We start from the raw sequence: 11,393 nt of genomic DNA, 5'->3' as shown, positions 1-11,393 counted from the left end.
ATGAAGAACCGGGGCACGTCGAAGTCATGCTCTCCTTCCAGGTGAAATGATTAAGAAGCAGAGGCCCATCTAGTCCAGCATCCTGTTCTCCCAGAGGCCAAACAGATTCCTATGGGGAAACATAGAAGGACAAGAGAAACATAGAAGGACAAGAGCTCTCTCCTCTTCTGTGGTCGCCGAAAACTCATATTCAGACGCATTACCTCCTCTGACTGGGGAGACAGAACAGAGCCGTCATGGCTAGTAGCTCTTGACAGCCTTATCTTCCAATGAATATGTCCAATCATATTTAAAAGGGATCTAAATTGGTGGGGGTTTAGTTACCACTGGCTGTTATGGCGTCGGAGGGTTGGTTGTGGGGCCAGGGTTGAGCTCTGTGGCAGACCCACCCGCTTACTACCAATTAATAGTGCAGTGGACTCACCCCACTAACTTCAGGCTACCAGACGTCCCTGTATCCCAGGAACAGTCCCCAGATTTACAAATCTGTGGGAGCCATTAAGTCATGGCAAAGGCTTGTTCACAAATCAGTCCCCTGACGAAATCCTATCATTCCTATTGAAATTGAAAAGTGTCCCCGGATTCATTGAAAATTTTTTGGCAATCATACGCTTACTGCCCCCCATTAAATATAGCACACACTCTTCACTGTATGCCAATTGCACAAATTTCTACAATTAACCACAGTTTGTCCTGTGGGGGTCTAGTGTGAGGGAAAACGTAGTAGATTAGAGTCTCGGGCAGGACTTGCTTAAACACGCATGAAGTTTTATTAAACTGAAAAAAGTTTGTGAAATAAAGCGGGTCAGGAAATCCATTCTTTCAAGTAAAAGTTAACTTTTATAAAGATGCCACAGGCTTAAACATAATGCTCTAGGCACGGCTCTTCTTAAACTTTGGTTGCTAAAAATCAGTTGGTACACTTCAGTTAGATGTTTAGGTTCTAGAAGAGGTGGTAAAATGCTGGGTTCAGTTTCTGCTACTTAGTTATGACAGGTGGTTCAGTTTGTTGTTGTTGTTTAGTCGTTTAGTCGTGCCCAACTCTTCGTGACCCCATGGACCAGAGCACGCCAGGCACCTCTGTCCTCCACTACTTCCCGCAGTTTGGTCAAACTCATGCTGGTAACCTCGAAAACACTATCCAACCATCTCGTCCTCTGTCGCCCCCTTCTCCTTGTGCCCTCCATCTTTCCCAGCATCAGTGTCTTCTCCAGGGAGTCTTCTCTTCTCATGAGGTGGCCAAAGTACTGGAGCCTCAGCTTCACAATCTGTCCTTCCAGTGAGCACTCAGGGCTGATTTCCTTAAGAATGGATGCGTTTGATCTTCTTGCAGTCCATGGGACTCTCAAGAGTCTTCTCCAGCACCATAATTCAAAAGCATCAATTCTTCGGCGATCAGCCTTCTTTATGGTCCAGCTCTCACTTCCATACATCACTACTGGGAAAACCATGGCTTTAACTATACGGACCTTTGTTGGCAAGGTGACGTCTCTACTTCTCAAGATGCTGTCTAGGCCTGTCATTGCCCTTCTCCCAAGAAGCAGGCGTCTTTTAATTTCGTGGCTGCTGTCACCATCTGCAGTGATCATGGAGCCCAAGAAAGTAAAATCTCTCACTGCCTCCATTTCTTCCCCTTCTATTTGCCAGGAGGTGATGGGACCAGTGGCCATGATCTTCGTTTTTTTTATGTTGAGCTTCAGACCATATTTTGTGCTCTCCTCTTTCACCCTCATTAAAAGGTTCTTTAATTCCTCCTCACTTTCTGCCATCAAGGTTGTGTCATCTGCATATCTGAGGTTGTTGATATTTCTTCCGGCAATCTTAATTCCAGTTTGGGATTCATCCAGCCCAGCCTTTCGCATGATGTATTCTGCATATAAATTAAATAAGCAGGGAGACAAAATATAGCCTTGTCGTACTCCTTTCCCAATTTTGAACCAATCAGTTAAATACATTTAATACAGTTAAATACATTTAATACAGCACAGTGGTTCAGTTAAATACATTTAATACAGCACAGCTTCCTTTGCAGAGTGAGTGAGGGGCACTTTTCTTCAGTTACATACTCTCTTAATCATCTCATTCCTGAGGTATTCCAAATGGAATAATAGACCCAGGGGACTGGTTTAGGAGTCTTCTTTACCTAGAAGAGCTCGAGACCCATGGAGTCTGTATTCCCACAGCTTCTCCCTCTCCTGGCTCAGTCTCAGCCCTTCCAGAACATTCCTGTCTGTTTACATTTCCCAGACCCTCAACACTTTCTCCCTATATGTAAAGCTGTGAGGCTCTGTCCTCTTGCTAACATCCTCAGTGTGGATGTTCAACTCAAATATGAACCAGTTCTCCATCAAATCCTATCCTGAACCCTATCCCTCAACCTGAACCCACTCTAACATCTCCAATCAAATCCTGTCCATGTTCTCAAAACAGCCTTATCTAACTCTCTCCCTCAGAAATGGATCTTTTCTTTTCCCTCCCAAAGTGCTGCTCCTCCCCCCTCGGTGTCTAGTTGACTCTGTAGCCAATCAGCGAAAGGATCCAGCCCTCTGGTGGAATTTCTTGGGAACTGCACCACCAGACTCTAGTCCAGTGTTTCCCAACCACTGTTCCGCAGCACACTAGTGTGCCGCGAGGTGTTGCCTGGTGTGCCGCGGGAAAAATTAAAAAATTGAAAGATTATTTTTTTTAAGTCAAATTTTCGATTGGGGCACCGTCACTAGATGACCCCTGGGGTTCCCTCCCTCCCTCCCGCTCTGCGCCTCCCTCCTCCTCCTCCTCCTCCTCCAGGGAGGCCCTTCCTGGCTCTCGGCCAAGGCTTGGCGGCTGCCACTCACTCACTCACTCGCCCACGCGTCCCTCCATCCCTGCACCTGGCCTCTCCCCCTCTGTCCCCGGCGCGGGGGCTGCCGGGATCCGTAGTCCCCTCGCCCTTGGGCTTCGCGCCCGCGCGGGGTGCGCGAACTACGTTTCCCAGCGTGGCCTGGCGGGCCGGGCGTTTTGTTTGAAGCGCTCTTCTCCCGGCCATGGAATGAGCGCAGCGGCGGCGGCCGGGCGGGCAGGGGCTCTTCCGCGCAGACCCCGCGCAGCCTGCCTGCGCCCCCTGGAGATCAGGCGGCAGGATGGAGCCCGGGGTTTTTTTTTTTTTGCAATGCTGCATCCGCGCCGGAGGGGACGCATCGGACCGCGGGGAGACCCCTTGGCGGGCGTGCAAGGCAATGCATGCGTGCAGGCGTTGCATGGAGTGCAGTGCAATGCAATGGCAACGCGGCGCCCTGCATGCATGCATGCAACTTCCACCGGCGCTCCGGACTTGGCAGGTGAGGGGGGTCCCCAGTGGGCGGCAGAGAGAGCCGGGAGGGCGAAGGGGAGCCGGGGGGGAGCAGCGCTGCTCCCCGAGCCGAGCCCGGGGGGAAACTTCGGCGTCGTTGCGCCAGGTGTTGGAAGCGGAGGCTGGCGGGGGGCCCTCACCTGCAAAACCTGGTCGCCTCTCATATATTTCGTGCATTGCATTCATCGCCCGCTTTCTCCTCCAAGGAGCTCCCGGGGGCACGCGTGGTTCTCCCCGTGTTATCCTCGCAACAACAGCCCTGCGAGGTGGGTCAGGTGAGTGGCCCAAGGGAGCACCCAGGGATTGTCCTGGCCAGGTGGGGTGATTTGAACCCTGCTCTCTGCCCGGTCTTCGTCCTCATTTAGCCCCCACATGTGCATGACTGTGCATGACTGAGGTTTTCCCCTCTCGTCTTGGCTATGGTGTGAGTCTGTGCTGTTAATTAATGGGGTTCTGCCTTTGGAGAAGATGAGCCAGCCCTCAAGGAGGTGATTATGTAATTTGCTAGCAATTCATGTCCCTCCCAGCGTGACGCTGCGTGCTGACGTCACGGGGCTGTAATGGTGGTGTGCCTCGAGATTTTTTTCATGAAACAAGTGTGCCTTTGCCTAAAAAAGGTTGGGAAACACTGCTCTAGTCTGGCTCTGCTGGCCATCACACGCACTGTCCCTGTTGTGGTTGAGAAGGCCATGTGCAGGCCACAGTAGACTAGATGAAGAAGAAGAAGAGTTTGGATTTGATATCCCGCCTTTCACTCCCCTTCAGGAGTCTCAAAGCGGCTAACATTCTCCTTTCCCTTCCTCCCCCACAACAAACACTCTGTGAGGAGAGTGGAGCTGAGAGACTTCAGATAAGTGTGACTGGCACAAGGTCACCCAGCAGCTGCATGTGAAGGAGCGGAGACTCCAGATTACGAGACTACTGCTCTTAACCACTACACCACACTGGCCTCTTCCATATTGCTTTATCTAGCCCTCAACAAGGGATTCCACATGTCTTCAGGGTCCTGAAGAGCGCTGGAGGTGCCCACCTCAAAATAACTGAGATGGCGGGTTGGAGAAGCAAGACCCTTTGGGGGGCATTAATGCTGTGAGCCCCGCCATCGGAGCTCAGGTGGCTTAGATGTGTAAATAAACCATTTATTATCAAGATACCACAGTCTCAGCTGTCCCTCATTCTGAGGAAACCGAGCCCTCGGTAGGCGCATGGAACCCCTGGGAATACCGCACCACTTGGAGATTGGGTGTGTGTGCAATAAATGGGCACACCTTAAATTTGTGGTGTGAACAAACACAGCCCTAACTTCTCACTTGCAGAGGGTGAGTGAAAAAGATGGTGTGGACTGTTGCTCCAGCTTGAACAAAAGGTTGCTATTGAAAGGATTCATTTCTGCTGTTTCAGTTGATACCAGAGGAGAAGGAAGAGGAGCCTGCAAATCTCCCTGATGCAGGCCAGGCTCCAGTTTTACTTGAGCAGAGGCAGTTGCAGAAGGAAAACAAGGAGAACGAGGAGGGCAGGATTGTAGGCAAGTTCCGTCTTCCCCTACCCCTTTGTCCTCCCCGCCCACTTGACTAAAGCCCCTCCCTTTTGTATCTTACCTCCTTGCATATCCCCCCCCCCCGCAGTTCACCTGTGTCAGAAAGCTGTTCCTCATGCTGCAGGTGACATGGCCACCTACTGGTCACCATATGAACTGCAGAGAGTGATAATACCTTACATTCTTATTTATCTAGGGAGGCAAGAAAATCAGGAATTGTGCCCATGCATTCACAATAAGTGCTTTTGTTTCATAAGAAAATAAAACCCTGTCCCAGGTTATACAAGCACTTGTATCCTAATTGTTCTGCCAGAGCATGCAAACCAAGAAACACATCAAATTTCAGCAGTATACTGTTGTTTAATTCCAGTAAAGGGATGTGGGTGGCGCTGTGGGTTAAACCACAGAGCCTAGGACTTGCTGATCCAAAGGTTGTTTGGTCCCTGCTCCTGCCAACCTACCAGTTCGAAAGCACGTCAAAGTGCAAGTAAATAAATAGGTACTGCTGCGGCGGGAAGGTAAACGGCATTTTGTGTGCTGCTCTGGTTCACCAGAAGCAGCTTAACTCATGCTGGCCACATAACCCAGAAGCTGTACGTCGGCTCCCTCGGCCAATAAAGCCAAATGAGCGCCACAACCCCAGAGTTGGTTAGGACTGGACCTAATGGTCAGGGGTCCCTTTACCTTTACCTAATTCCAGTAAGCTACCGGTAATTCTTAAGCCATTAAATCCCCTTCAATCTCTTAAGCTCCTGCTTTAGAGGAAAGGAAAGATCTGCTGGGCAAGGTGTCTTTCAGCAGCATATTCTAACAGACATAGGGGGAAATAAATAAGTTGCACTATGGGAAATAGCCAAGTTCAATGAATGAAACCACACATTTAGTAGAGAGCCAACGGAAGTTTTCCTTCTCCTCTGGGGTCCCATCAAGACTTTCATAGAATCATAGAATCATAGAGTTGGAAGAGACCACAAGGGCCATCGAGTCCAACCCCCTGCCAAGCAGGAAACACCATCAGAGCACTCCTGACATATGGTTGTCAAGCCTCTGCTTAAAGACCTCCAAAGAAGGAGACTCCACCACACTCCTTGGCAGCAAATTCCACTGTCGAACAGCTCTTACTGTCAGGAAGTTCTTCCTAATGTTTAGGTGGAATCTTCTTTCTTGTAGTTTGGATCCATTGCTCTGTGTCCGCTTCTCTGGAGCAGCAGAAAACAACTTTTCTCCCTCCTCTATTTTCTCCCCTTTATTTCATCAGATGATATGCAGGTAACTGAGAAGGAAGGAGAACGTTGTGCGATGTTGTCAGCAGAGCCTGAGCACAAAGAGATGAACGAGAATGTTATGCAGAGAACTCAGGTGGAAGAGAGACCCTATCAATGCAGCCGATGTGGAAAAAGCTTCAAACACAAGTGGAACCTTTCTGAACACCAAAGATTTCACACAGGAGAGGCCCCCTATTTATGTATGTGGTGTGGGAAAAGCTTTAAGTACAAGACGTCCCTTGTTCTGCATGAAAGAAGTCACACGGGAGAGAAGCCCTATAAATGTGAGGAATGTGGAAAAAGCTTCAGTCGTAGATCAAACCTTACCTCGCACCAAGTAACCCACACCGAAGAGAAGCCTTATAAATGCTCAGAATGCGGGCATAGCTTCAGTCACAAGTCCAACTTGAACGTACACCAGAGAATCCACAAAGGGGAGAGGCCACACAAATGCTCAGAATGCGGCAAGAGTTACCTTACTCAACCCAAGCTTAGGGTGCATCAAAGAATCCACACGAAAGAGAAGCCTTATCAATGTGAGAAATGTGGAAGAAGCTTCAATCAAAAGAGCACTCTGAACGTACACCAGAGAACCCACACAGGGGAGAGGCCATACAAATGCTCAGAATGTGGCAAGAGTTACATTACCCGATCCAACCTCAGGCAGCATCAAAGAATCCACATGAAAGAGAAGCCTTACAAATGCTCAAAATGTGGGCAGAGCTTCGATCGTAGCATAGATCTCAACGCACACCAGAGAACCCATGAAGTGGAGAAAACATACAAATGCTCAAAATGTGACAAGGACTTTACTTCTCCGTTTGATCTCATTAAACATAACAGGATGCACATTGAAGAAGGACCTCACAAATGCTCAGAATGCGGAGAGAGCTTCAGGTGCAGCACCTCCCTTATGGCACATCAGAGAATTCATGGAGGAGAGGAGCCAGATTTTGGCCTCAGCCATGCTTCTGAAGCAAGTCTTGTTGAACATAATGTAACCCGCCCTGAAAAGAAATGTTTCGTATGTTCCATTTGTTCCAGAACATTTGGGTGCAGCGGAAGCCTTGGGTTACATCAACTGACGCATAAATAGGAGACATCGCAGAGCTTCTCAGGCTGAAGCAAGACCCCTTTTTAAATATCTAATTAATCAGCACAAGACAATTCCCACTAAGTAACCCACAAGTGTGCGGAAAGCTTTTATGATAGTGCACTCATTTCACGTCAGTTTAATTGGCACAAGACAGCAATGGAGAGGCAGAGAGATCTTGCAAATGCTTCTGTTTCTCCATTCTTCTACTTCAGTGTATTACTCCAATCACTGGTACTTACTTTTTAAATGCATGTTTTACTTGGCACTTGCTTCTATAAGTATTTTAATGTGTTTGTTCTATTCATCAATAAATTTTGTATGTTTTTTATTCCTTTTGCTTCTCTTTTTATTAATCTTGCCTCCTGTCAAGGTTGTAGTTTTAAATATGCTGCTGCAGCGTTTATTAAATTGTTAGTTTGGGGTTTTTGGTACGGCTTTTCTCATTGCACATGGCTGCACAACCTCTGGGCCAATCTGTATTCCCCAAGCCATGGCTGCCCAGCGATGGAGGAAGGCTAACCGGGAACCAGGGTGGGGCAAATCGCCGGTGACGCATGCGTAGCATCGCTATGTATGGCGCATGCGAGTGGCGCCACACATGTGCTGTACGCAGCGGTTTGCCGCCACTGGCACTCGAACACCGTATGAATGGTGGCAGGATCCTCCGCTTGCAGCTGTAGCGGTGGCGAAGGGATCCCACCGCCATCCGTATGGCGCTTGAGCGGCGCCTGTGGCAAACCGCTATGCACGGCACATGCGTGGCATTGCACACATGCCCTGTACGTAGAGACGCTGTGCATGCCCTGTACATGCCGTGTATGCCTCTTTACACAGAGGCCACCCTGATGTCCCGGGGGAAACCTTCAAACAGGACCTCAGCCCAAGAGGGTTCTGGTACAGTCAAACCTTGGTTGACAAACGCAATCTGTTCCGGAAGCCCATTCAGCTTCCGAAACGTTCAACAACCGAGGGGCAACTTCTGAGTGGTTGCAAGAGCTTCTAGCACACAAGCAGTAGTCGCACTGGACGTTGGGGTTCTGAAAAATGTTTGAAAACCAGAAACACTTCTGGGTTTTCGGCATTCGGCAGCCGAAACATACGATAACAGAGGCACTCGTTGAACTGTATTTGAAAGCATTACTGCCTCCAACCATGGGGCAGGGCATAGCTATCATGAATAGTAGCCATCAATAGTTTCATCTGTCATAAATGGGTGCGATCCTCTTGGAAAGCCATTGCATGACTGAGCACATGATCCTACCACTTACTCTAAGCTTCCTATTTGGAGAAGATGCCTAAGGGTTGTTGTCCTCCTGCTTCTTCCAGCCACTCTGGGAGAACAATGTGAAAATGCTCATCATCTATTTCCCACCCAAACTACACATTATGTTTTTGGTTTCTTTGCTGCATAAATAACAACCAAGCTGACATTAACAGTTAAGTACCACTATCTACATGTCCAATGAGATGGCAGAATGCTGCATCTTCCTAAGATGGAGGACAATAGCCCAGGCAACAACAAATTCAAAACAAAACAAGACAAAACAAAACAAAAACAAAACAAAACAAAACAAAAACAAAACAAAACAAAACAAGAAAGCAATAAGTCAAAGTGCACAGGGAAAAGAGGATCTCTATCTATCTATCATCTATCTATCATCTATCCATTGCTCTATCTCTCTATCTCTGCTGTCTGAGTTCTCTTTTCAGGTCATGCTTCCTCACTCCAACAGTTTGTTTTTCTGTGAACTCCAATTCCCAGCAGCCTTTGCACTTCCCACATAAACGATCAACACCTGGATCCATTTAGCTGAGCAAAAACCCAAGTTGGACAGTGAAGGGGCTTGAGATGAAGAAGGAAAGTCTGTGAATTCACCACTGCCTGTCTGAAGGGGTGAGCTGGAGCCTACCAAGAACTCAAGATAAGACATGCTGGAATTGGGTAGAAATTTCTGAACTGGGGGTCCCTGTTTTCCCCCTCACCCTTGTGGCATTTGAAATGCAGACTTGATCTCACAAGGGGCTGCTGCTCTGAGTCTCAAATGTAGAACTGCCTTAGTCCTAAAATGACCTGGGTGTGTCAAAGGAGGCTGGCATTCCTCTGGAGGAATGAGAAAGTGACAACAAGGGGGTCCCCAGTTTTGTGGGAGGAGGAATATGGTCAGCAAGGAAGAGAGCAAGAGAGGGAATTCTCCCCGTGGATGGGTAAACTGGGGTGGGGTCGAGAGGGTAGCCTCTTGGCTTTTGCATTAATTAAATATTTCACTAAGGGGCAGTGTCCATGTAGGAGCATGATTGCTTAAGGGAGAGTCCTTGGGGAGCTGCAACTCAGAGTCAATATCAGAAGGGAAAACAGGGACAGGGTGTGTATAAGGGCTTCTGCAGATGGAGGATGCTACATTTAAGGAGCAAAAGTGCTGCATTTCGTAGAACAAAGATCAACAAGGTCTTAGAGGGAAAGAATGCAGTTCAGTGGGAGAGTACCTGCTTTGCCTTGCAGATAGTTGCAGATTCAATCCAGTCCATGCAGACAGTCCTAAACTAAGTGGCAAACATTCCTATTCTCTTATGTAGGATCATGAAGGAAATATTATATTGTGAGCTATTTTCATAAAACAATAACATGTGGAATATCAGAAATCTAGGGTACATATGCAGCACTCAAAGTACCCTACCAAGAACTCAAGATAAGACATGCTGAGATTGGGCAGAAAATTCTGAACTGAGGGTCCCTGTTTCTCCCCCCCCCCCCCTCTTTCTTCTCCTTTGTGGCATTTGAAATGCAGACTTGATCTCACACCTCTGCAAGGGGCTGCTTCTCTGGGGCTCGGTTGCCGAAGGGGGAGTCCTTGAGGGGCTGCAACCCAGAGTCAATAACAGAAGGGGAAAGGGGGACATGATGTGTATTAGGGCTTCTGCAGGTGGAAGTTGCAATATTTCCTGGAGCAAAGATTGAAAGAGTCTTAGGGGGAAGGAACGCAGCTCAATGGTAGCGTGCCTGCCTTGCATTGCAGAAGGTGGCAAGTTCAGTCCCCAGTATCTCCATGTACGGCTTGGGACAGGCTTCCCATATGAAACCCTGGGAGCTGCTGCCCGTCAGTGTAGACAGTACTGAGCTAAGTGGCCAAAGTTACTATTCTCTTGTGTACATGAGGATCATGAAGGAAATGATTCATTTCTGAGCTGTTTTCCTAAACCAGTGAGTGTCCAGTGTGCATACAGGGATACTCCTGTGCTTCTAATTCTCTGTATTTCCTGTTTCTCAAGATGCTTTGTTTCTAACAATCTACTTTCCTAAACAGGCAAAGGGAAAGCGGCAGCCAGTAGACAAAACAGAAGACGCCTGGGCTAAGAGGAAGGTTGCAAGGAGCCCAGTTGGACCACAGACACGATGATGATGTTTGATACTTGTAAGGAGCCAGACCTGTGCATTGTCTATGGGGAACCCATCAGGCCAAAGCCCATCATCCATAAGAGAACGGAGGGTCAGAAGAAAGCCCACCCAGCCCACCCAGTCGAGGAGGAGGAGGAGCATGTACCCCTTTTTCCTGGAGGAAGTTGCAGGGCCTCCTGGGAAATCACGGTACAGACAATTCCTGGTGCTGCTAAGGAGCAGGATGTGTGCATTGTAGGTGAGGAAAACATCTGGCAGTACCCCAACACCTGCAAGAGAAAGGTATGTTTGCAGGAAACCCACTCAGTAGAGGGTCCAGTTGATAGCAAAGGAGACTCCAGTGTCCCAAGTAAAACTCTAGCCTGGACCGTTGTTGATGCCACAGCCAGGATGATGATGCTTGATACTTCTAGGGAGCCAGACCTGTGCATTGTCTATGGGGAACCCATCAGGCCAAAGCCCATCGTCCACAAGAGAACTGAGGGTCAGCAGGAAGCCCACCAAGTCGAGGTGGAAAAGGAGGTACCCCTTCTTCATGGAGGAGGTTGCAGATCCCCCTGGGAAATCATGGTGCTGACAGTTCCTGGCGCTGCTAAGGAGCAGGACGTGTGCATTGTGGGTGAGGAAAACATCTGGCAGAACCCCAACATCTGTGAGAGAAAAGCGTTTTTGCAGGAAACCCTCTCAGTGGAGAGTCCTATTCACAGCAAAGTAGACTCCAGGGTCCCCAGTGAACTTCCAGCCCAGACTGTTGGTGATGCTGCTAAGGGACA

At 48.5% G+C, this 11,393-nt stretch overlaps 1 protein-coding gene across 1 annotated transcript in view; it reads left to right on the top strand.

Moving 5' to 3' along the window:
* Positions 1-11,393, top strand: part of LOC144326776 (uncharacterized) — a 33,036-nt gene continuing 21,643 nt past the window's right edge. Inside the window, exons 1-3 of the mRNA XM_077923586.1 lie at positions 1-41; positions 2,788-2,822; positions 6,232-7,078. Coding sequence (XP_077779712.1) covers positions 1-41; positions 2,788-2,822; positions 6,232-7,078 — 923 coding nt within the window. The remainder of the gene's footprint in view (positions 42-2,787; positions 2,823-6,231; positions 7,079-11,393) is intronic.

Source organism: Podarcis muralis, chromosome 2 (genome assembly GCF_964188315.1).
Source record: "Podarcis muralis chromosome 2, rPodMur119.hap1.1, whole genome shotgun sequence".
In the NCBI taxonomy this organism is placed as follows: domain Eukaryota; kingdom Metazoa; phylum Chordata; class Lepidosauria; order Squamata; family Lacertidae; genus Podarcis; species Podarcis muralis.
Note: the sequence above shows the minus strand (reverse complement) of the source record. Positions and strands in the feature narration are given on the sequence as shown.